The sequence below is a fragment of the Pteropus medius genome, unplaced genomic scaffold (assembly GCF_902729225.1).
Source record: "Pteropus medius unplaced genomic scaffold, Ma_sr-lr_union100, whole genome shotgun sequence".
Lineage (NCBI taxonomy): Eukaryota > Metazoa > Chordata > Mammalia > Chiroptera > Pteropodidae > Pteropus > Pteropus medius.
In genome coordinates, this window is record NW_024354502.1 from 16,534,452 (window position 1) to 16,562,098 (window position 27,647).

General features: G+C 37.7%; 1 protein-coding gene across 5 annotated transcripts in view; it reads right to left on the reverse strand.

The window, feature by feature from the left end:
* The window catches only part of OXR1 (oxidation resistance 1), a 306,299-nt gene that overhangs the window by 182,438 nt on the left and 96,214 nt on the right, over window positions 1-27,647 (reverse strand). For 3 of the 5 annotated variants that reach the window (XM_039853665.1, XM_039853662.1, XM_039853668.1), the window contains exon 2: window positions 1,917-2,113. The exons of 1 other annotated variant lie outside the window; for it this stretch is intronic. In XM_039853665.1, coding sequence (XP_039709599.1) covers window positions 1,917-2,113 — 197 coding nt within the window. Of the gene's footprint in view, window positions 1-1,916; window positions 2,114-27,026; window positions 27,159-27,647 lie in introns of those variants that run through there. One more of the 5 variants, XM_039853666.1, reaches the window with a different exon arrangement.

Here is a 27,647-nt window from a genome sequence, read left to right on the forward strand (position 1 = left end):
TTACAAATATTTCAGCCTTGAAAATAATGTTTCCAAGTCCAATTTAGTAGCAGGGTTACAAAAACACAGCTAAGTCCACAATTCAGATGTCAATTTTAACATAGTGGACCCACCACGGACACTGACTATAGTCATATTGTTTCAAAACCAATAATTTAAAATTCCCTAGTGGTAGAGCTATTAAAATGACTTGGAATTCATCTTTCTGCAATCCAAACTCACCATGCAGATTTCTCTTTTCTAGGCACAGCTCTCTATTTCCCATGGCCAACCTCGTCAGTCTTTCTCCCTCATTTTCTCATTTTTAGAGAATACTGAGTTCGTACAGTAAACTATTTTCTGAAGGGAAAAATACTGAGTCTTCCTAGCCAGTTAATAAATCAGAAAAGTAACAGAAGGTGGTGGGATTGTTGAAGGATGGGAGGAGAGGACATTGAAAAATTGGGAGACAGCTATATAAACTTTATGGGTTTTTCTAGTTGATTGATTTTTCGAACTCTGCTATCCTAAGTTTTAAGAATGTCTGTACGTCTTATATCAATTCTTGCTCGTTGACTACTGACATCCTTAAGACACCACGTTTGTTGCCTGTTAAAAAATAAGACTTGAACATCTTAATCTGACAGAGGAAGCCTGAGAGTAGATAAAAGAAGAGGGATACAAAAAATGGTGGACCCGTTTTAAATCTGGTTTTAGTAGACAAATCCTGAAATACTACCAGACCTACACAGAGGCATCTCTTCAAACTTGAAGTGAAGTAATGTAACCCAGAGACATAAAAATATAACTTGACAAAGTCACAAAGGAAAACAGTGTGGGAATCAGAATTAGAAATCTGATCACCTGATTATCATTTCTCGATAGGGACACTAAAATATCTGGGAAAAAAAATTTCAAGCATCCTATATAGGGTTGTGAAGGTGGTAGACACCAAATAAAACATGACCTATTTAATATAACTTTGGTAAATTCATTAAGCCACAGTATCTACTATTAAGGCTTGTGGATATGACCACATCTCTCTAAAATGGAATAATATGCAAGGACAAAACATCTATCCTCTTCCCAGGTTGATTTGCCCGCCCCCGTCCCCAACACATGCTTCATCCTTTACCATACATATGTTAAGCAACTTTTGTCTCAAATAGACCTAACACACGTAAAACTGTTTTTGTTAGTTAAAAAGCAAGGCCAAAGACATGATGACAAAACTTAGTACATAAAAGTTGGAAATTCAACTCATTTAGATGGATTACCTACAACATTCCAATTAATTGCTAAAGTTCAAGGTTACAGGATATTATTCTACCTAGAGCAAAAAGGGACATCAACTCGCAGGACCCCCTCCCCAGCCCCCCACTCTTTCACACGACAGGTTCTGGATGTGATTCGATCTCTCCCGAGCGAAGTAACGTGCAAGCCCAAAACACATCTGCAATGTAATTTGTCCTCCCTCCAAATGTAATAATTTTCTATTTATTTTCTTAGTGGCTTTGTTAGTTACAGGCTGACATCAACCACTGTCTTAACAGCCTGACAGAACAGGGTCAGAGACTTGATAGCCTGGAGGGAAAAAGAAAAGAACAAAAACAAAAACAAAAAAAACAAAAATGGCGCTGGGTGAAAAATAGCAGAAATTAAAACAGTGGCGCACGTAAGCTTAAAAACTGGAATATCGTATATGTGGAATTTACTCCCCTTAGGCCAAGATACAGAAGGTCCTCAAGCTTGCTCTCTTTGCTGAATGAAGGTTGTCAGTATTTTTCCATCTCCATGTTCAGACCATATAAGAAAATGTCCACATAAACCATCAGAAAGATATGCACATTATATAAATAATGGAGCATTTAACTGCAGACCGACCCACACATAGACAGACTTCCCCTATCCACTTGCATCAAACGTCTAGTGCTCACCAATGGTGTAGAACCTCTTCAGTTCACTCTTTCGGGAAGGATGTTTCTGGGTATTTGCTGTGTTGTTCTGTTCTTCTTCAAAGACAGGCATCTTGGGTGCAGGGGGCTTACTGGCTTGTGGCATTTGCTTTCCTGCACCGGCCAAAGGGTTAAACCCTGGGGCAGTAATATCCACCGACTGGGACTTTTTCTTCAACCTATAGGTAAAGAATACCACAGCTATGATTACTACTCAAGAGATGTTCTTGTTTCACATTTATCTTCATCATAATTTTTTTTCAACAATTGAGTTATATATTTGTCCCTGAAATAGAACAAGGTTTATTCAGAAATTAAAGACCTTCCCTACATGATTTTAAATTCTTCAAATATTTTTGAAAGTATGTGAGGAAAAAAAAATCTTCTTCTGCCTTATCATTTTGAAAAGCTTCACTAAAATATACTAAAATGTAAGGTGATAAAGAACTTCTATTTTTCTAATAGCAAACTAAAATGTAGTGTCAAAGATAATGCATTTGGTAATTGCTTTTGGCTCTGAAAGTAATAATTTTTGATGCTATAGTCACACACTAGTTAGAAATAAATAATTGCATCCCAGAAAAAAGGATAACGAAATGATTATCTGGATAACTAGAAGCTGCCAGCGCTTTGCTGTTTAATCTTTAAGAGCATCTTAGCTATAAAAATTACAGAAGTCACACTGTTTCTCCAGACACTCTCAATGACAATAAAAGATAATGCTCACTTCTACATTTTAAAGAACTGACATTGGGCCTAACTTGGAAAGCAAAAAGCTATCCATAAAATATTTTCGCCACTCATGCATGAGAATGTTTCTCTTGATGTAAAAGTCACCGGTAAATGATATGAGCTAAATTCAAATATTTCAAGCTACACAACTTGATATTCGTCACATAACTGAACCCTAAGCCCAGCTTACTCCTTGCCCTTGGTACTTCTGGAGGCTGACATTCAGTGTCATTTTTTTTCAAATCTTCATTCCTTATAGAAAACAGGTTGTCAGTTTTCTTTATCAATTATGATAATTATATTTGAATATTTGCAATTTTCTAAAAGTTCGATATATCTTCACACCTCCAGGTTTGTTTCTATTTTCTGAAAATAAAGTACGTTAGCTTCCATCTTCTGCTCCATTGTCAGGGCTGCTCACAATTCTAGACTCGGCTTCAATGTGGCCCCTTTGGGAAGCTTCCGATCAGAAGAACTTCGGCAGTCTCCCCCCATTCCACAGAGGGGGTTATTCATCATCAACTCTCAATAAGCTTCTATTAAGTTTAATTTACCAGAGAAAAGACCTTTGTTAAAAGAACAGAATGTACCAATAGAAAAGGATTCACTAATGAAAGTAGCATTTACTAAATCTTAGTCAATTCTTTATCACTTCTATGACTTCTGCCATATCCACATACCACCTATATTACCTATTTACTATTCATGAAAATTGACTCGCTTTATCCAAATTGCCAACAAATACATTAAAAAGTGATCAACAGTGTTAGTCATGAGAAATGCAAATTAAGACCACACAGCATTCGTAACACACCCACCAGGATGGCTAAAATGTAGACATGATATTCAATACAGTGATGAGGAACAAGGGGTATTCTCTGACACCGCCGGTGACAGCGTAACTGGTAGGACCAGTGCAGACAAATGTCTGGTGATATCTGCCTAGCTGAAGGCATGCATCTCTTGACTCACCTCTTCTATTCCTAGGATATGTCCTACACAAATATAAATGTGTTCATCCAAAGACACAGTCAAGAACATTTACAGAAGCACACAAATATCAAAGACCACCCAAATGTCTACCAATAGCAGAAATGGGTGAATGAATTGTGCTAACACTTATAAAATGGAATTTTATACAGCAAAGGAAATGAATGAACTACAACTACTTGCAACAACATGAATAGTTTTCACAAAAAATAATGCTGGGCAAAAGAATCCTAATGCAAAAGAGCACATACTGAATGATTCCATTTATATAGCGTTCAAATAGAAGCAAAACTACCTATAATATTAAAAGTGTGGGTACTCTAACTGTTGGGGGTTATTACATTGATAGAGACATGAAGAGTTTTCTAAGATTCTGGTAATGTTTTGTTTCCTGACCTAGGTTCTGGGTATCAGGATATATTTACTTTGTGAAAATCTAACATGATTTTTACAGTTTTTCTGGGTATGTGTTATACTTTAATAAAGTTTCCATAAGAAATTGACTGAACTTACTCATTTACCATGAAGATTATATATAGTTACTAAATGGCTACTTGCCACGAAGAGGACAGTAAAAAGAAACAGAATGGTATTATTGGCTTCTTGCCTCTCAAAGATGGCTAGAGTAGAGGGAATCTAAAGCAGGATCCTTTCACCATTGGAGATGGCTGTTCCTCATCCCTATCCCTGTCCGCCATTTTTCATGAGCTGGAACGGACTTTTCATTTATACTTTGCACCAAGAACTGTTCTGGGCACCAGGGACACACGGGGAACAAGGAGGCATTAAGATGAATAAGAAGTGGTTAAGAGATATGTTGCAGGTCACCGGGGCAATGAATTTAATTTGTCCCAACATGGCTTTCCAGCAAGGCACACTTAGATACACAGACTTAGACTACCCTAAAAATATTACACTGAACCCTAACCCCTAAGAAATCACCAGTATTTGATCATTTTTCATCTATAAGAATGTAAATATTCTATAGTTCATCCTATAAACTTTATTTCAAAATTAAATTTTAATTTCAATATAAAGCAAGGTTTTTTGTTTGTGGGGAAGAGAGTAGGAATTTAAAGAAAAAATGCTGAATTTCACAGAAAGAAAGCCAACTGTTTTCCAGTTCTCAGCAAAGATTATTTTCAAAATGTTAAGTGTGACGTGTTTTATCTCAAATTCACATAGCAGATTATTTTATCACCAGAAACTGTTTGTATTTTATATTGGCCTGTTTTAGAATTGATCAGAGTGACTAAAGTCACATATTGAAGACTTCGTAAGTTTTGGCTATGTAATGGCTTATATTTGATAAAGTACTAGATAATATAATTAATGAAGTTCGATATCACTTCAAAATGTGTAACTGTCCCACAAGTCCTTTCCACAACGTCTTTGGAATGAGCAAAGGACAGAGTTCTGGTCTCCAAAGGCCCAAAGTTGGCAGAAAATAACCTTCTGGGATTTTCCCTCTTCTTTTTGCCCTCCTCCACTGACTTCTCAATGGGCGGGTATTCTGTTTTCCTCCTTACTGGAGTCTGGAACTTCGATAGCAGGTTTGCTGGTTTGCTTAAGAAAAGACTTCCACTAGTATGTTCTTAGAAAGCAGAACTGTGTGGGTAACTAAATTACTCCTTACAGATTCTAAAAATGACTACTGTGGCTGACAAGGAAACCTGCTAAATGCTACCTTCGATTTCCAAATTTCATGAAAGGGGAAATCCTTCTAAATTTTTAACAATGTCTTAATTAAATGTGTGAAAGAAATGTGAATATAGCATAATAGAATAAGTAGGTGTACATGAGGTAAAATACCCATTGACGATAAGCTAAACATTACAAATAGAGACTAAAATAATCTCTTCACAGGCATCAAAAGGATCTTTGTCTTAATGTGCTTTGCATTTCAAACAGAAAATGAGTGCCAATATCTTAGATGGAGAAAAAAGAATGAGTTAAAGAAGCCATCCCTCTTGGCATGACTCCGATAGGCAGACTGGTGTTTCATAATCTTTGCCTCTTCTGGTTCCTCCATTTTTGAGCAGGAAAAAAAACGATTCCTAGTCTTCCCTGCATGTGTTCCAATACTTTCTTTGAGCATGGTAACAATGTTGGACAATTTTTTGAGGCTCGATTTCCTTGCCTATAAAATGAGGATAAAACATACCCAGAAAGGTTCTGAGGACTAAGAAAACATCCTGTGCAGAAGGGCCTAGCATCGTACCTACACAGCATGCTCTCAAACGCAAGTTCCAATTTCTGTGGAAGAGGATAGGGAGGGCATGATTTTGTTCTTCAAACTGTCAAGGGATGCTGAGGGAATTATTTAGCTTCTTAGACTATCCACCTAATCCACCTTTCCCATGCTGCCAACTTCTAACCGCAATAGTGACTCTGTGCTTGCCTGTTTAGTTCTGTGTATAACTGGAATGTTGTGGAGATGACCCCTCCCCACGCTGCCTGGTTCCCTTCCCCTTTTCCACTTGGTCACAGCCACTCATGGGAACAGGACGAATAAGGAATGACCTTCAATTGAAAAAAAAAAAAAAGACACAATTAAAAAAAAAAAGACTTGGAGCTCAAACTTCGAGGGAGGGCTGTACTACTTTGGATGAACATGGAGCCTACAGGGACTGCAGTGTTTCGTAGGGGGTTTTGCCTCCTCTGGAATGTGGATTTGGGGGAAGGAGGGGAAGGTAAGAGGATAAGCTAAATGAGAGTCCTTTCAGTGTGTGCAAGGTGGCATTTCTCTCGTGAAAGTCCCCAAGTCTTTTGGAAACAACCTCATCAATAGTTTGCTTGAGCGCATGTATTTTTTTAATCATCGTGGGATTGACCTAAAACAGAGAACTCACAAGCAGAGGTGGAGACCAAGGAACTATGAAGTGATAACAAGAATTGGAAAGGAAGTGTGAGGAGGGTTTTTGACTTCTCTATACGATAAAAATAGGGCTCACAGCAATTTCGGCAAGTGGAAGAAGCCCCATAGGCCAATGTGAAACATAAAGTCATAAACTAGAGAAAAAGAGAAGTGGTCGAAAACTTCCAGTGTCAACCAAGTCAAACAGAATTATTCTCAAAGCGAGCAGTTCAATTTTATTCTTGCATAACTTATATTACTTTACTGGGAACATAAGAAATCTTCCACTCATCTTCTGAATCACTGTTTGAGTAGAATCCATGACTCTTTTTGGCTTAAACGCGTTACATGGACACCCCGAAGCCCAGGGCTTGCACCAACAGTGACTGAAAGGGCTCCCTTGACTACCACAGAAGACTTCTCTCAAATATCGGGTCAATTTCCTACTTCAAGAGCTTTAACCACAGAGAAGCTTCCTCTGAGCTTTTTACATTTAGCCTATATTGCTATTATTTATTGCTTGTCATACTCTTTTGGTCTTTACCTTCTCTCTTCCCCTCACATTGTGGAATTTTCAGCTTCTACCTCCAACTTTCTATCATCTTCCATTCAAGTCATAGCCACGCCATCCTTTTTCATCTTTCTTTTTCTATCAGGCTCTCCATCTTTTAATAGTATTGTTATTTAATCTAAATATTACACGATAGAACTCTACCCTAAGTCAAAACAATTTCTGATATGACTTAATTGCATAAGAAAGAAATGTTTTTTTAGTTTAAGTTCTTAACCAGAATTACTTCTTCTGTCCAGTGGACTTCAAATTGTACCTGCATTATAACTAATCAGATACAGTCCTGAGTTCTGTAGCCATCTGGGAAAAAAATGAACCTTCTACTATATGCTTAGCATAGTCTCAGCATACCCTAGGCAACGGTAGCAATAGCTGAGAAAATCTACTGCAGCATAATGAGTATATTCCCTAGGTCATGGGAATTTAAGGTGGTATAACAGTAGCATGTAAAAGTCATATTTTCATATATTTGACTCTGTACCTTGAAAATAATAGTAGGGCAGTTAAGACAATGAACATGAGGGCCAGAATGCCTAATCTGGAATCTACGAGCTCTGTGCTCCTGGCACATTTACTTAATCTCTCTCTTTGCTTCTGTTTTTTCATATGTAAAATAGAGGTATTAATAATACCTATGTCATAAAATTGCCACGAGGATTAAATTAATATGTTTAAAAGCATGTTGGATATTTGCATGTAATAAGTATTATATAAGTTTTTGCTTTAAACAAAAACATAGGCAAACATGAACAGTCATCGAGTTATTATAATGTACAGGGTACAGGCCATATGCTATACAGTTTCATTTACTGATCACAATAAACCTATGAAGTAGGTATCACATAACCTATTTGTCAAAGGGTCAGCTGAGGTTTAGATAAAGTGATAGTGCTAAAAATTAGGGAAGCTGGAATTCAATCAGGACATTTTGACCAAAATGCCAAACTTTGGAACTAGGACATAAATTTCAGCTGTAACACTTACCAGCCATGTGACTTTGCACAAGGACCTGGACTATCTAGGTCTCTGCCTATTTTAAGAGAGTAAATGTGCACATAAAATGTGCTAATTAACGTGAAAGCACTTAATAAAATTCCACAGAAATCTACACTACATTTGCCCATTCGTCGTATACTTATACAAATGAACATGTACACATATACACATGGATGCATGTGAATGGCTGTGTCCCAAAGACCTAACACTTGTAGTCCTTTCCAGTGATTTCCAGCAACAAGACCATCTGTGGTTTGCACAGCTCATTACTGTTAGCAAAGCTGTCTCCCTCCTTCCTAAAAGAGCTAATGTAAGGATATTTTTTAAAGCAGTAAAGCTGCTGAGAATGCGCTATTCCAAGTTGGATACTGTGGCTGCTGCAAAATCTCAACTCACTTAAAAAGAGCTTTTGAGAGCAAATGCCTAAGAAATTTTCACATTGCAAAATTTAGGGCTTTTGTTACCCATCCTGTACAGTCTGACTACAAATCAGCAGCTAAAAACAAACCACGAAATCAGCAAAAAAAAAAAAAAAAAAAAAGCACATCTAGAAGTCCAACTAGAAGAAATGACAGATTGGAAATCTATGCATTAAAGTATGAAAACAATCATCTGCTATATAAAATATGACAATTATAGCCTGCTCTATAATTCCTGGGGCCATACTAGTTTTTGTGCTCCCAAACCTGAGAATTGAGTCAGAAAATTTCATTAACATGGAATCAGGAACTACACAGTCTACTTTTTCAATTCCAAACCAATGCAAAATGTTTCAACAGAAGTATCCTTTGGGAGTATAATTGGTAATGAAATTGCTACTGGGGTACCACAACTAGATACCTTGTTATAAAGACATATTTCTATCCCTAAATTCATTCTAAGAAATGTATGCTTTCCTATTTTAGAAATTCAGAGAACAGAGAATTCAAGAATTAAGTCACAGGTGCAATGACATGTAGGAATGATTTGCTAGAAATTCTCTTGTTAAATGCAATTGAATTCAACTCCACGAAGGGCAAGGCCAATATACATACTATGAATCATATGGAAGTAGACATTAACTCATTGCTATTATAGCTAATTTTATTCTAAAAACACTAGAATCTAAACTCAAAACCAATCTGCCTCTCCAGAGTTTAATAAATCCTAACATAAAAGGTTAACATTTTTTACTGACCTTTTATGAAAAAGACATCCAAGTTCTCAAAATTTGCCAGCTGTTTTATATCCCTACGCTTATTCCAGTCCAGATAAGAGGTAGGAGAGAAGCATTTTCTATTAGGAATCCTCACCACCAGGCCACCTTAATCCCTACATTCACAGAAAGTCAGTCTGTTCACCATTTTATTCCTAGGACTTAGTATAGTAGGCACGTAGTAAATAAACTGTCAAAGGAATGAATGACTTTGTTATGAAAAAAAAGCCACAAGAATAATACAAAAATGCAAGCAAATTCATATGTAAAAATTGATGAAAATAAAATAAGAGAGTAAGGCTTTGGAAGGTTTGATAGCCAATATAATGATCAATTTAATACATTCATATAACATAGACTTTATCCTACCCTATTATGGGAATTTTTTGAACTAGTATAGACAAAGGAAATAGTTTCATCTCCATTATCAATACTGTGATAGTTCACTTTATTCATTAAATCTAGCTTAGTAATTTCTAAAGAAACACTCTGTAGCTTTGATAAATTTACATCTTTATGCAAAAAATTTCAGTGATGACATAAAGGAGTGAAAAGAATAAGGACTCTGGAATCAAACATGTGGGTTCAAGTTCAGGTTAAGGAACCTAATGATGGAATAATTTTATTGACTAGAAAGTTCTACTTTATGTTATTTTAGCATTCATTAAGAATTTTGTATATTATCTTTCTACTACAAAGTTTCGAAATGCTAATACAACAGCAGTAAAATTTTTATGAGTTTCCCCTTCCATATACTTTCCAATTATACCACTGTATTGCAAGCATTCACTCTGAAATTACACAAATTTCCAATTTATTTCAGTTTTTGCCTTGGAACTTCAAAGCCTTTCAACTGGAAAATCCTGAAAGTAGAAACCCATTATGCAAATCCAAAGATTAGCATGAAGGATTTGGAAGTCAAATTCTTGTAAATGTTAAACAGTCTTTTGCAATAACTCACAGAGATGAAATTAATTTTATTACCTTTGATGAAATGATTTGTAACATGCTATTGCCACAAGGATTGCATTTTGTTTATTTATTTTAGGAAGAAGGGATCAGAATACAGAAGACTATTTTAAGACTAGGCTTCTATCCAACATTGCAGATTAAAGGAATCTATTTTTTACAGTCTATTACAAACTATCTGTACGAAGCATATGGACTAGCTGATTAAAATATAGTTTTGCTTATGCACAACATAAGGCAACTCCAAACTTAATCAAGATAGCTTCTGCAAGTAATAATAATCTAGGCCAAAACCTAATGGTTTATAGTTAAAATGCTAATAAAGCTCACAATCTTTCATCTTAATTTCCCCAAATAAAGACATGAGAAACAGAAAAAGAAGTTATAGAAAAAATATAGATCTCTAATTTAGACATTAATTCAGGAAATTGATAGGAAATATCACCTTGGTTAATCCATTGCTTCTTTACTTTTTTAAAAAATTTTTGTTTTATTAGTTTTAAGTATACAGTACATTGGTTAGACATTTATATAGTTTATAAAATGATCCCCATAATTGCTCTTTCTCTCCTCTGGCTCTCCATCTAGCCATTACATTAATGCTGACTGCATTCTCTATGCCGTGCTCCCGATCCCCGTGACCATCAACTACTAATTTGTGCTTCTTTAATTCTTTTAAACTAAATCATCCTATTGATGAACATAAGAAATACTTGACATCCTGTCTTCAAATGATGCTTGTAGTTTTTAAATGTTAGATCGTATTATTGATTTAAGAGTTCTTTTATTGAAAACTGCCCTATTTAGATTCAGATTAGCTAACCTAGATAAGACATTCCATGTCCTCTCTCCCAATTTGAGAATTACTGAGGAATCTGTTATAATTTTCTACTCTTCAGATGATAATGGTTTAACACAGGAATGCTATGTGCAATGAAGTTCGGTTTTAGACCTTCTTTATGTAAACATATAATATTTAAAATTAAAGAAATAACTGTCTTCTTCCATAGGCAACTCTATCAACCTATATTTACCTTTCCCCATTATTTTAAGAATTTTTTTTTTCTTATTACAGAAGAGAATACGGTCCTCCTTTGTTGAAGCCAAACTCTCCACATGTTCTCTGAATCCAGGTGCATCCTCTCTCTGTACTTAGGGTATTGATGTACTAACCACTCTCTTCCCTCGATAAGTCCTGAATTGAGAAATAGATACAGAGTCAGGGACTCCATCACAAGCTGGTAGCTTGGAGAAGCAGTGTCTGGTGAAGCTGCCCCACAAACAGCAGGAGTTCAGAGAACACCTGTGGGCACCAGCTTCCAAGAGAGAAGGCAGAGGAGGCGGGACATAGAACCTCAGTCCTTTCACAGCCTGAGACATCACTCTGCCTCCGCTGGGTAGGCAGAGGCGGAGAAAGTCAGAGCTCTCTTACAAATGCTTCAGAAGGAAGGACATTTCTACTTTACACTCAAAGGAAGGAATGCAGGAAAGGGAGACAACGTTCCTCCTACAGCACTTTCTCAAGGTTTTATTCTTAGGTTATCTGCTTCCTTCCCGGTCATTAATCTCCCCGTCATTGCTCAACTATTCCCACCAGCATTCGGCCAGGTGCTAACATCTCCCATCCTTCCAAGTCCTTTTCTCTCTAAGGCCACCAACTCCGTTTCTCGATTTCTCCTCCCTCTTTCACAGCACACGGCTTCATCTCCTGGTCACTGCACAACCCCTTCCAATATTGCTTTGTGTCCATTACTTTCATGAAATAACTCGTTTACGTTTTCAATCACATCATGTGTTCAAATTCGAGAGTTACTTTTTGGTTTTCATTTCTCCTAACCTTTTATTTGCAGGATGTACTTGTGGAGGTGCATGCCACACAGGTTAAGGCCATGGACTCTGGAGTCAGAAGGCGTAGGTTCAAAACTTGGCTCCTTATTATGGAATCTTGGGCAAATTACTTAATCTCTCTCTAGTTTCCTCATTGTAAAATGAGTTTAATAACAGCACTTACCTTAAAGCTTTATTAAATAGGATAATATAACATCATCCACGTCAGTATCCGCATGATGCACACTGGTATATAAGTCTTCGACTCTTTTTTTTTTTTTAACAGGCCTCTCTACCATTGAAGCATTCTACCTTAGATACTCTAATGCACGTTTCTTCTCATACTTCTTTTTCCACTCTTCCTTGAAGAGTCCTTTTTTTTTTTCTTTTTTCTATTCAACTCTATATTCTGGAATATCCAGGGGCTAATGGAGCTGGGCCTCCCTCCGCTCTGTTTTCACTCTCTACTTAGATGTTCTCATTCATCCCTTTGGGATGAAATATCTCTATGTTCAAAATTCCCCTCCAACCCAAGCTTTTCCCAGAAGAGCAAACATAAATATACAACTAGCTACTTGGTTACCTATAGCACATCTTAAAACTAACACGTCCCTAAACATTCGACTCCTAACCTCAACACTAACCTTCCTTCCTGTTTCTCTATCTCTGTAAATAGCACCACCACCCACCCACGCAGTTACTCAAGCCAGACACTTGCGAGTTATATTTGAAACCTTCCTTTGAAACTCTCTCCACTTCTAATTCATTAATAAATTCTCTCTAATTCTGCTTTCAAATTGTATCTTCAATAACTCCACTTCTCTCCATCTCCACTACCACTCCCTAGTCGTCGCTGCTCTGGATTATTGCCAGAGCCTCTAGATTCATCTCTCTAGATAGACTTTTCTCTCTTGCTACCATTCTTCTTGCTAAACCATTCATCACTGCAGTCATAACAAGCATTTTTAAGCATAAAGGAGCTAGGTTGTTCTCCTGCTTCAAAGAACTGAATGGCTTCCTGCTGAGGTCGAATGAATCTCTAAACATCTTTCTATGGTCTATAAGACCTTGCATGTCTCCATCGCCTGCTTCATCTTGGGCTACTCTTCTTGCTTGTGCTCTGGTCACCCCGGTACTCTTCAAGGTTCTCACGCACGTCAATCCCTTCCCATCCTCAGGTGCTTTGCGCGTGCTATCCCTTCTGACTCTCATCTCCTGCCCCCCACCCTCTACTCAACTCCAGATTCTTATTTAGCACTCTGCTGACCTGGTTCTCATGGTATTTATTACAAAATCTAATGCTGTGTTTGTTCATGTTCGCTTTTCTCTGCTCTGTCTCCCTCACTTCACCATTCACTCTGGTGTGGCTGGAAGCACACTTTCTTTATGCACCTAACATAGCGCCTTGCACATTATGTGTATATCAAAAATATTTACATGAGTAAATGAATTACTGAGTGAATTAGCCCTCCACATAGAATGTACACATCTTTATTCAGAAGACTTACAGAACGTGAGGTTGTATTTATTTTCTCTATCCTCTTTCATTCTTAATTTAGCTCAGTCACAATGTCTCATGTATTTCTCAAGAAATTACTGTCATATCTCTTTAGTTAGAAAATCACAATATTCATAACAGTTATGTGAAAAGAGAGTTATCTTCTGTTTTCTGACTTGACCCAATTTTGAAAGGTGAGAATTATGGTTGAATATGTGCTCTAAGAAATAGGCTTAAGCTAGAAGACTCTTTTAAACATCTGTTGACATACTGGCATTGTGCTAATGGGTATTTCACCTCTGCATTTTCCAAGCCTGATACTTCTGTAGGTGGTAAATTACATCAGGAGAAAAATAATATGGAGATTGAATGTGGAGAAGCGAAATGATACACATTAACAAAGCCAGGGGAATAAAGTGGGGGGGGCAGTAAAATAAATATATCCATACATATATTCACTTCTAATTTCATTAAGGACTGATGGAAATTCCTACATAACTATTTACAACAGCATATTCAGTCAATCATTATTAAAGAACAAGTAATATAATCTGGTGATGGAAAAAAGTAGCAATCTATATTTAATTATAGATTGGAGGACTTTCAAATCTGTAGGTAACCTGAGTTCAACCACATAATTTTATAATAGCAGGAATGAAACTAATATTTCTTGAACTCATGTTCTCTGTGAAGTAAATGACAAATGACTGCCTTTTATCTGTATGCCATAAGCTGCTTGAGGTCAGGGATTGTCTTATTCATATTTGAACCACCAGTGCCCTGTATGCTGCCAGGCACATAGTGACTTCGTCTAAGGATAAATTGAATAACCTAGTACAAAGCCAAGGTAAGGACTGACTTGAAGACTTCATGTGAATATTTAGTTGCTTCATATCAGAAGCCTGATAATGGCAGAACAGTGCTGTTCCGGGCTCCTTTTCACAACAGTGTTTTGGACTATATTCTGCCATCACGAGGAGTAAAATCTGATGAAAGACACTTCACCGGGACCTCAGCATTTTCATCTGTATACAGTGCTGATAACCATCCTTGCGATATTTGCCTAACGTTTTTACGCATCTTTGTGTTCACCAAGTTACCTGGTGATTCTCTTGAACACAAGTACTGTGACACCTGGACAGTGGATCTGATGACTGAGATGGCCACGAAGTGACCAACAGGTGGGTAGCTGCACAGTGTGGAGACACTGGCCAAATGGATGATTCATGCCCCAGGTGGGATAGAGCAGAGGGCGTGACATTTCATTATACTATTCAGAACTATGTACGATTTAAAGCTTATAAATTGTATATTTGAATCTTCCGCTTAATACTTTCAGACCGTGGTTGACCATGGGCAACTGAAACAGTGGAAAACAAAACCACAAATAAGGGACAACTACTGTCCTAGACTCCAGGGATCCTACTCGCTGGTATCCGCACTCTGCATTCTGTTAGGTGTTTAAAGACAACTCTTTTGTTAGGTGGATATTTTATGATTCTTTGTGGCCCACATCTCACTGGAGATCTCTCATCTGCAGTTTCTTCATTTTTGGTGAATGCAACTCTTCTCACTGGTCACCAATAGTCCCTTCCCTAGCCCCCCATGTACGCTCTCGTGTTCTTTCTGCTGGGGTCACCTGCCTCCCCCAGGGATCCCCCCTGGGCAGGATCCAAGTCTCCTTCAGGCCGGGGCTCTGTTGCATAGCAACACCTTGCCAGCAAGAAGCAAGACTCCTTTGCCCTGTAGGTTTTGGCACACCTGGGATGTAGCAGTTCTTGTGTCCCCTTGTCAGATGTTCCCGCAGCCAAAGCCCCTACTCTTCTTGATTTCTCAGAGTTCAGTCAAGTCTAACCTACAGCTTCGCCCAAGCTCCTGGGTTGTCCCAGTGAAGTCCCCCACGTAGGTGTGAGATGTGGTAAAAGCATCTTTCTCTCGCTCGCTCGCTCGCTCGCTCTCTCTCTCTCTCTCTCTCTCTCTCTCTGAAAATTCTGCTCTAATCTCCAAATCGTTATATTGGCTGGAGATGGGTTGTAAGATAAGCATCACAACATCAGTTCCTGACCATCGGCTTTTCAGATCTTGATTTAGATGCTATTGGGAATAATTAAAATATGAGAAAAGAGAGGTCGGGATTAGGAAAAAAAAGGTAAAAGTAAAGTAGAAGGCAGAGATGGTATACAAATGGTTTTTTTGTTGTTTAATTTTTTTTGTCAAGAAGCATTGGGCTGAAATGTGGCGGTCAAGTTTTATTTTTCAGAAATACTTTAAAAACAAAGAAAAAATTGCTCCTTATTACCAAAATGTGACAAAACAAAAGATATGTTAGACCAAATCTGGCAAGATAAATTTAATTTTAGAATAAAGAACAGACCTTTGAGTGGAGTAAATTTGGCTTTATAGAAAACTGAGGGCATCATCACTCAAGTTTTTATTTTGCCATGGACAGGTAAATATCAGGCAGGCATGGACTGAACACAGGCACTTAACCACTGGACTAGAGGATCTCAGATTCTCCAAGCAATGAATTCCCTTTGCTGAGAACCACTTTATTCAAATCTGTCCCGCTCCTGCCTCTACCTCTCTATGCTTTAGAGGAAAGTGACAGATTTTAAAACAGTTTCCCAAGCCCTGTATTTAAGACCAGCTACAAAATTTGTGGTGCCCAGTGAAAAGTGAAAATGCAGACTCCTTGTTGAAAGACTACTAGGAATTCAAGATAGTGACAGCAGAGCATTAAACCAAGTGTGAAGCCCCTTTAAACACAAGCCCTGTGCAGCTGCAATGGCTGCACATCCAGGAAGCTGGACCTGCCTGCATTGCTTGACACGACCCCCCGAAGTGATTTCCCAAAGCGCAGCTTATCAAAAATGATTCTTCAGCACCTAGAAATCTTGTATATAGGATTTCTTGAATGACAGTCCAGCTTGAAAAGTCTCTGTTATTGGTCAGTAAATCCTATCTCAAAAGTCATAGCTCAACCCCAAAGTACTATTAAGTATAAATTTAAATACTGTCTTAACCTTCTGAAAATTGAATTTTCCTTAGTTCAAGTTAATCTTTATGTCTGTAGGGCAATTATTGGCACTTAATAATAACATTCTGCATGCATGCTATTTGATCAAAATCACCTGGATGGTTCAAAATGATTTCCACATGGAAAGGAGGACACTGAGGGTCTCAATTCTGGGATGGGTAACAGCCATGGAGGAAGTATGCCACCCTTCCCTTTCTGCACTGAAGCAGGAAGTGTTTAAATGGATAAGATTTTCATTGTGCAGAGTCAGGGGGCATTTCAGAGCAAGAGTAATTTGGAGAGTCCCGAGAAAAGCATTCTGGGTATCGCTCTAGGATACAGGTGGCATTATCCCTTCTTTGGATGCCACTGTGGCCTCCTCCCGTTTTGCTTCAACTCTTTTCTCACGTTCAATCCATTTTCCACATAAAGAGCAAAGCACTCTTTTAAAAACATAATTCAGATCAAGGCTGTCCTTTCAATGTCTTCTCCTCTTCACTGGGAATAATTTCAAACTCGAAAGTCCCTTTACAGAAAAACCTTCCTTGATCACCCAACCAAAAGCTGTCAACTCCCCCTACCACCCTATGTTATTTGTATTTTCTTCCAACTATTGATATATCTTCTTGTGAATTATCTGTGCTCCTTAACCCCTTAATTGATGGTATGAAAATTGGAAGTGTGCCTGCCTTGTTCACTGACAGATCACCAGTGGTTAGAACAGAATTTTAGATGGCATGGCAATTTTGTCACATACTCAAATATTTTATTCTGTATTTACCTAGAAGGAAACACTAAACACTTTCTATCATTTAAAAATGACAATTTACATGCAGAGATCGTTAACTAGAAGAAAACAGTATATGCTTTCCATTGTTTAAAAAAAAATGACAACTTCTCTACAGAGATTTTTAAATATGCAGGAAAAAGATGGACATCTTAAATGTGGTGTTTCATATACACTATCTGCTGTGTTTTTTGATAACAGTATTTTCATTTTTAAAAAAATTTCTTTGGTAATTTCTCAGGAGCTCAGTTATGTCGTCTACACATGATGGTAATTTGCACCGCAAAAATCCGTAGAGTACCACAGCCAGCAGCTAGACATCAGTCGTCACTTATAAATCCTGGGTCGTTGGGTTTTGTCACACTAAGCAAATGAAAGCTCAGTGACTACATATTTTGCATACACTTCTCAATATCACAGGCAACAAAAACACTGCTTTGTTATTCAGACAATGATCTGAAATTGCAAGTCACTGCTGAGACAGAGACAGGAAGGTCAGGGTTTGAGGGGAAGAACAATTATTTTTCTATCACAGATTCTCCTTTTTAACTTTAAGGGTATTGCTGGAGTCTGAACCCAAATATTGCTTTATCTCACTACAGACATCGACTAATATTTTTGTGTTCCCTTTCTTCCCCAACATGAAATGGAAATAATATCCTATTTGCTATTCAAGAATTAAGGAAGAAGAGGAAAACTGTGAAACTTGTCCATAATTCTAATCATTCACTCAGTCGATTAAGGGCAGGAGCAATTTTAGAGACAGCAATAGGTTCGTTGTGCGTTTTCATCTTTCCTTCACATCAAGAACAAAGCATCAGAAAGTCTGAAGGAAAAAAAAAACTAAACATACAGAGCAGAATTTATTTTGTTATTCTACTGCTGACAACAAAGAATAAAAAAAGCAAAGCCATACTACACAAAGGTTTTGGCCATAGAAGAAATTAAAATGAGTATCTTTCACATTAAACCTGTACCCTTCTTTCTTTTTGACTGAGGATGACCCTCACTGACTGGTCTTCAGTAAAGATCACTAGAAATAATAAAATTTTTCATGAGAATACATATTAGTCTAAACAAACAGTAGTAATCAACAAGCAGTTATTCTGATCATCAGCTCCTGAGCAAAATTATAGCTGTTATTTTTAAAAAAAGGACACTATGTACTTTTAAAATATCTGTCTATTCCTTAGCCAAAGAATTAAAACCTGCATCAGTTGGTTCCTTGCATTCATATGGTCCATGCTGTGATTTAAAGGATTTTTGATTTCATATAAAGGTTTGATTGAAGCTAAAATTGTAGCCTGCAAACTGTCTCATGAAATTTGTTTAATAGTAAGCAAAATTTTACTATTTCTGTAGATAGATTATTCCCTCCATATTTCTTTTGTTATACATGAATTACTCTCTTAATTGATCTGTTTACGAGACAGAGTGTATTGAGATATGTTTAAAGGAATAACCCACATGTGTAGGCATTAAACCTCAAAAACACATTTAAGAAAAATGTTTGCTCTTCAGAAAAGTAAAATGTTCATATAATTGCATCATTTTCTCAGAAATTCTATTTTACTAAAATTTGCAAAATGGAATTCACAGCTAACAATAGAAGCCAATTTCTAGGAGTTTGCATAAGAATTTTTGGTGGCTATTGCTTACAGAAAATTATCAGCAAATTTCTGGCAGGGAATTACAATAAGACAAAAGTCATATGTAAAAAGGCAGAGATGAGCAAGGGCTTTTGAACTTCGTTAAAAGTATGCTTTATAGTTTTACTTAGACATGGAATCTAAAAACAAAACAAAACAGACTCATAAAAACTGAGACCTAACGAATGGTCACCAGAAGGGAGGCAGTGGGGAGATGGGTGAAAAGCGGAAGGGGAATATAGTCAATAATGTGATAAGTTTACACATGATGATTACTAGAATTAGTGGGGTGATCATGTTATATGGTATAAAATGTCAAATCACTATGCTGTACACCTGAAACTAATATATATAAGATAGTATACCAACTCTACTTAAATATAAAAGAAAAAAAATTAAATTACAATGAAAAAAATATATACTAACTAATCCTATAAGTGAGTTTTCTTTTTTAAAAAAAAATATTTATTATTATTTATGCCTAGAGCACCTGGTCTTCCTAGGTGGTCTCCCATTCAAGTATTAACCAGGCCTGACCCTGGTTAGCTTCCGAGATCAGATATCGGGCTTGTTCAGGATGGCGTGGCTGTAGACCATGGACCATGGCTCCACTGGGGCATGAACACAGGACCTTCTGCAAGTAAAGTAGACGTGCTAACCGCTACACTATGGAACCACGCCCAAAGTGAGAGTTTTCTTGGGCAATACACATATGTAGTAAGAATGAGCAGACATCATACTATGTGTATTTCACAGTGAGACGGTGAAACATTCTCTACCAACATGTCTTACCTCACTTTTTGACATTCAGTAAAAATAACAACAACAAAAAGTATTGTGACCACATAAATTCTTCTACAGACACTTTTTCTCCTAGGAGTAGAGGGTAATCACCTATGAGTATATTACAATGCAGCTGAAAAAAATATTAGGGCCACTAAATACAAATGTGGCATTTTAATTACAAATTTTAATCTTCCTCAAATATACATTTGGTGGCATAGTGGCTAAGACTCCAGCAGATATTTCCAAGAGTCAAGTAATAAAACCTTCACTGGATGAGTCAGGCTTTTTTACAAGACTGTATTATTTCAACTTTTACTGTGAATACTTTCTCATCATTACATGGATAATATCTCTTCTTCATTTCAACATAAAAGCAAGGCAGGCAGAGTGTATTATAGAAAAATGCCAGTTGAATGTGTGTAACATTTTCAAATAGATGAAAAAGAATTACCTGTCATAATCACAAAGAAATGATTAAGTACTAGAGATTCATATTGCTCCATTAACTGAGTTCCAATATGAATTTAGAAAGATTACAGGCCTGAGGCTTTTCTAAGTTAATATGTCAATTTAATCAGTATTAAAATACCCAAAGTTTATTTTCTAATCGTTGAAAGTATTTAAGAAATCTCCCTCTAAAATGTCCTGCATTAAGTGCTGAACTAGGGCAGTTTTCATAGATACCAGCTGTAGTGGATATGAAGCTTACTCTACAATCTCAGGAGTGTCAGAAATAATAATTTTCTTCAAATCAATTTAAATCTAACACCGAGTGTCCTGTGGCAGGAAATTCAATCTCAGTCACTTTTGTACTTTCTTCCTTTGACCAAAATTATGCAAATATCCCAGAGTCTTAAGCATCATCAAAGCAAAATGAAACGCCCCACCCTTGGCCCATCCCAGTCATTGGTCTACGAGGATGGTCTACCGCTGTTACAGGCCACTTTGATTACAGAACACACTGATCCCAACTGGACCACGCACAGTCCCAGGCTGCAGAGATCCCTCAGGGCCTGTGATTCTGCTGTTCCTGTGCCTGCTGCAAACATGGGAATTGTTGGTGTGTCTGTGGAGGTCTCCGCAGGGGTATTAGAAGGCCATCCTCTCTGAGATCTTGATATGCCTCAATGGTGGTAGTCATCACTGAGCTCCCTGGCTTCCAAGCATCTCCTGTCTCCCTAGCTATTTGGGTACAGCCACGTGACTAGTTCTGGCCAACTAGTTGTATCGGAAATGGTGTTTGTCACTTGTGCTCTGTTGATCACCAATGTGAGAGACCCTCCATTTCTCTTTCCCCTCTGGTACGGCACTAGCAATGTGGCAGATGGCGTCTGTTCTGTCGACCAGAATCCCGGAGTGAGGAGTCATGAAGCAGAACGAGCCCATGCTAACCATAACGGAAATGAAGTCTGAATGAAAAATACACCACATTGTTTTACAATACTGAGATTTGGGGCTAGTTTGTTACTAAAGTATAATTTAGCCTATTGCTTCTCAAATTCGAACGTACATCAGAATCGCCTCACTAAAACACAGATTGCTTGACCCTGTTCCCAGTGTTTCTGATGCAGTGGGATTGGGGTACGACCTGAGAATTTATATTCCTAACAAGTTCCCAAGTGATGCTGATGCTCCTTAAGAGACAAGACATCGAGAAATACGGACCTACACTATCCTGACTAATATAAATTTAAATTCTCCTGGGAGATATAAGGCCTCAGATGGGAGATGTAGGTAATAAGTAAAATAACAAAGGAATAATCAAAATGTGCCACAAAATACTAGAGAATTCAAAGAGAGGAATGGAATACCACAGTGCTTCTCGAACTTTAACGTGCAGAAGAACCACCTTGCTGGTCCCTGGGCCAGCAGCACTGGCGTCACCTGGGAACTTGTTAGAGATGCAGTCTCAATTCCTATGCTAGACCGACTGAATCAGACTTTGAATTTTAATAACAGCTCACCTGATTTGTTTGTATATTAATGTTTGAGAAGTACTGTTATAGGTGACTACGCAGTAGCACAGAGTAGGGGCTCAATATTTATTCATTTAGCCACTGTAGTTTCAAGTTGATAAATCAGGAGACTGATGAAAGTTGGTGGAGGTTATGGTTCACAGATACCTATCTTCAGGCTTTAAATGATCCTGGAGCATTTTAAGGCTCTTTTTTACCCCACACAGTGCACACCTACTGTGTGTGGTGGGAGGTCACCAAACACAATAATTGCTTTTTAATGGAGAGAAGGCATTATTTTCAGTGAGACCATAAACAATATATTCAGCTTTAAATTTCATTACGTGTTACCTAGGGAGGGAGAGGGGAAGAGAGAAAATCCTAATACTGCAAAACCTGATGCTTCAGAACCCTCAGCTTCTAGAGGGCATCAGACTATCTAGTAGGAAAAAAGTTAGGCTGTAAAAGAAGGCAGATGAGGTGGAAGGTGTCTTTCAGTTTGCTGTTTATAAACCATGATCTACTTCCAACCTCAGCTGCCTCATCTGTAAAATGAGATAACGTTAATAATAAGCTATCAGTGTTTCCTATTTTCAGAGACCTAAATTCCATCGACATATTCCAATTTATTCTCATAATGACTATCTAAGGCAGGTATCATCATCCCCTTTCTACAGATGAGGAACTGAGGCTTCAAAGAGCCTGTTCTTGCCTCTAGTGCCTCAGGGAGCTGTTTGGTAACGTCATTCTAAACCGACCTTCACTCCCAGCTGTTTTCCTTCCACTCTCCTCTCCTGTCATAACCGTAAACATTAACAAGGAACGTTAAAGAAAGAAAGGCCTTTATATTCAGTCAACACTCCCTGAGCCCGCAGAAGAAACGCGCGTGGGTCAGGAAGGTCTTGACCTGCTGGGAAAGGGGGACAGCACATTTGAGTCCAGAGTCCCATAGGAGCATGGAATAACTGGGAAAATCTAGTACGGCCTGACCTTTTCCCAGTTTTAGTTAACACAGAAACACATTAGAAGTTAATTTACAATGCTGATTCCTGGACTCCCTCCCCAGAGGCTGTGATTCTGTGGGGCTGCAGTTTATACAGGCTCCTCAGCAGGGTCTGGCTCAGGTGGTCCATAGACCACCTTGGATATGGTGGTAGCAAAGGGTGTGTAAAATGAGGAATGAGGAGAGAGTAAGAGAATATGGAAGCAGAGCCTAGGGGGAGGAACGTGTGCAGGGAATACAAGGAGCTGGCATGTGACAAAGGTGCATTTGAACCTGATGGTGGCACTGTGCTATGTGTGAATTGTGTGTTGAGTAATATAGTTCTGCAGGCTGGAGTGGCTTCTCCCTAGATTGCAGCGCGGTGGCCACATTGCTTAACCCCAAAGGTCCCCACCAACCACACCTATATCTATAGCTATAGCATTTAAGAATGCTGAACAATTTATAACGCATTTTTAAAAAGATCTATTTTTAATACTAGCTCAGTGTAAAAAGTCGCTTAGCCCAAAGGTCCACTCTGGCAACTTCTATATATATGTAATTACTGCTTTCCAGAATGGAGAAAAATTTATGAAGCATTTTATAAGAAATTCTTTCAACATCAGCTCATATATAAAAGCTCTAGTCTCTATCGATCCTCCAGCAAGTCAGAAACCTACACTGTACTGTTTAGGGTTCCAGACTGGTGAAGTTTGGTTACAGCACTGACAACACAATTTGGTAAGCATTACTGTATAGCATATAATACATATGACTGGAGGGGTTAACAGGACTGGGGGTTTACAGGTCTGTGAGGCAATGTTTCCTTTTTCTGAAGACTTACTTAGCTTTTTACACTGGCCCAATTACCTGTGGGGAGCAATTTAAAACATACTGAAAGATAGGGAAAATGGTAAGCGGACCACGTTATATTGTTGCCCGTTTCCAGAGCCTGGAGGGAGGAAGCAGGAAACATCAGGCACTTCTTTTCCACATGTCATTGCGCAGGTGACCTTCAGGTAGCTTCCACATGGTGCACCTGCAGAGGAGCTCCAGAGAGCCGCAGAAGCAGGTATGCCTAGGTTTTGAGGGCAACTGCAATTGTGTCTCTTGTTTTTGTCTGCTTTGTTTAAATTCTCTGAGGCTTTCGGACACACCACAACGCTTTACCTGAAGTCCCAGCTTGCTGGCCTTCCTGCCTGCCTGCCTGCCTGCCTGCCTACCTGCCTTCCTTCCTTCCTCCCTCCCTTTCATTTTTTTTTTTTTTTTAAGATTTGACATTGCTAGTGTTGTCTTCCAACTCATAAACATGGTATAACTCTCCATGTCTTTAAATTTTCTTCAATGTTACCTTGCTGTCAAGTTTTCTTTTTTAAGTTTTCCTTTAAAAAGCCCCGTGAGGGCTTGTGTGAGCTAATACCATCCAAACAGATCAAAAAGTTTTTGAGAGGGGCAAGTCATTAATTAGCTGATTGTTTATTAATTAGTAATCAGAAAACTGAATGAGTGAGCTCCTTATCTTTTCCAAATTGTGCCCCAAAGTACCCCAGAAGCCACAGCAAACTCACAGGGGCAGAGGTAAGGAGGCAAATTTGCATAATTTTCAAGGGAAACACATTGACCATTGATGGACACCAGGCAAATGGCTACCTTTTAGCTGTTTGGACCTAATTAATTAACAAACTGTCAGATATTTATTTTAGCTTCAGGGACCCATGAAAAATAAAAAACAAACCTGAGATAAGAGTGAACCCAGAACATTTGAGAACCTCTTATGCGTCTCATAAAATATGATAGTATTTTATGCCATTTTGCATTTTCACTTTTTAAATTTGCTTCTTCATTGTTAAATCTGGAGGTAACAAAGTAAAGGTGACCAGTTACCTCGAGATGTGCTAAGCATTGATCTAAATATTCACATTAACTCAAACTGATCCTGGAAAGTCTGTCCTCAGCCTCATTTTACAGGTCAGAAGTAGGGCAGAAGAGGCGGACTCACTTGCCCAAGGTCACGCACATTCAGAGCAGGCAGGGGATGTGTCTCCGGAGCCAGCTCTTCCCACACCACACGACTGCACTTCCCAGGTCACGAGCATATAAAATATAATTTGGCAGGCCCCCACTCTCTTTCACAGACCTGAGAGCTGAAAATTTCACACTACTAATATTTTCACACTTCTAAAATGCCGCAGATTTCATAGGAGCTTTTTGTGGGGGTTGGGAGTAACTGTATGTATTGGTTAAAATATGTGTTCTGTTTGGATTAGTTAGAATGTGAAAAAAATGTTTGCGGGTCAAGAAAAAATGGTGTACTCACACTGATGTGTGTATGCAAATGAATGTGTCTGTGTATACAAACACTGACTTCAGATCTATTAACTGAAATAAAATAGAACTGAGAAATGGGGAAGAAAAAAACTCATGAAAGACAGCAAAGATAATTAGGGGTGGAAAGTGAAAGACCAGAAAGCAAAGCCAGTTGTCTAAGGGACGCTGGACGCTTAGTTTACACCCTCACTTTCCACCCATCCCTCCAGGCTCACCCCAAAGAGGAACACACTTTTTAAATACTGCACCCCAGAACATTTTAAATCTGCTCTCATGACACTGTATTCTTTTACTTTATTCCTTTGGTGGTTTTCAAATATTTTAAGTCAGGTATTCACAGATTAAATTAAAAAACAAACAAACAAACAAAAAAAACACACACACACATCAAAGCTGCTGGTGAAAGATGAGGCCAGTGAAAGGGGACTGTATTCTTGTCTATACACTTTTGGTTCGAAGCATGATGTCTTGCACATAACAGTATTCAGTAAATATTTGCTGTATTCAATGAAAACAGGGCTGTGGGTAGAGAGATGGCACATCCCGCTTGCCTGGGACAGACTAGTTTAAGCCAGTTGTCCTGGCGTAATCGTTAAAGGTGACCTTATTCTCTCTCAAGTGTTTTAATTTGACACAATTATATGGTCACTCTAGTTATAGGAAGAAAAGTTGTTTGATAGGTAAGAAAAATACATTGTAGGAAAGGTGACAGTAGCTCCTCAGAATCATGCAGCATAAAAAGACTGTAATACATAAGCCTAAGTCAACAAGAGACGAGTATTTTTCATAAAACTATCCAAGTACAGAATGGCTTATGAAACATTTTATAATTAATAATTACAACATTTTTGAAATTATTATTCTTTATAACCACATCATAACAATTATATCTCAATAATGTTTTGCTATCTATATCATTAATTTATCTAATATTCCAAAAATATCAATGTCAATTCTCAAGAAGTTAAAATCAAGCAACGAATAAATATTTTAGTGTCTATCGTATATAAGGTACAAAATAATTTGTCAGATACACTAATATAAAATGTGCATGCTTTTTGCACATATCCTTAGTTATTAAAGAAATCTATCTCCTGGGAAAATGTAAACTAATGAGCTTTTCTGGCAATTACACTGGGGCAGAGTTCTCAAGGGCTCCTTCTGCATCCTTCATCCTGAGTCCGCCAAGTCACACAACAGCATTAGAGGTACCTCAATCGATATTCAGGAAAGTAGATGGTTAAAGGGGATCATATATAGGGGGGTAGGGGGAGGGTGAAGCGGTTAAAGGGGATCAAATATATGTAGCTGAAGGAAACGGGACTTTGGGTGGTAAACATACAATAGAATATACAGACGCCAAATTATAATGTATACCTGAAAATTATATAATTGTATTAACCAATGTTACCCCAATAAACATAATAAAAAAATATTCAGGAAGGCCTTACCGCATCTGGGTACTCACTATTACCCAAAGCTGTTCTTTATTTGAACTTCAGGAAATTTTAGTTTAAAAATTATCCTTCATCTAAGATACTATCATATAGTAATTATAACTTATTATAATAACATCTATATGGTCGTTTCAATAACACCATACATACGAATTTAACTGCAGTACTTTATTAGAAATCTACAGATTCTATTTCTTCCCGGATGACAAAAGGCAAGTTGAAAAGTTTCATTTTATGCATATAAACAGGAATATTACTGAAATTGTGACAGTGAGAAATTTCAAAAACACTTCATACAAATAAAATAGACTCATTTCCTAAAGGTCCAGCTACTTAATATATAAACGATATTTTACTACATATATAACTGAAATATCACAGAAAGAAAAGGAAGAAGAGCATTGTTTAAAAAAAATCACAAAACCATCAGTATTTTTCCCTAACACATTCTGTATAGTTAAACAAATTTTAAAAAGGCAGGATTTAAGAATTTTTACCAAGATCAGGTTCCTTCATATGTCTTAATTCTTGGCATAGCTGGCTGAGAAACCTCTGAGAGAATGGGTACATGCACAATTTGCTGGAAGAAAACCAATATGCAAAACGGACTGCAGCTTCAGTGACATCAGCTAAACATAGAACATAAAAGTGGAAACAATTAGATGTGTTTGCAAGGTAACATTTCTTTGAACAGTCTGAAATAGGGGAACAATTTTCTCTTGATGAATTCATTCAATAGCTATTTTTTTAATAAACTTGAAAACATTTATTGACTTTAGCACTTATATTGAGGCCCAGTCCTAGGTACTGCAAAAACAAATGATATGAATAAACCATGGTTCTTCTGCTAAAGAAGCTTAAAGATGTACGGAGAGGTGAGAAAAGACAATTATGATGATAATGATGACAATGATAGCAATGCTGTTATTAGAAACAGGTATAAGTTGTTGAACGGATACTATATTCTATGCACTATGTTAAGCAAGAGTAACATTTACAGATGAGAAACTCATCTATACACGATGTCGCTCAGAGTCGGATAAAGATAGAATTAAAAGCCAATGCTCTTAACCACCATGCTAGGGGAGGAAAAGGATTAGAGGAGTGTGGAAGGCAGA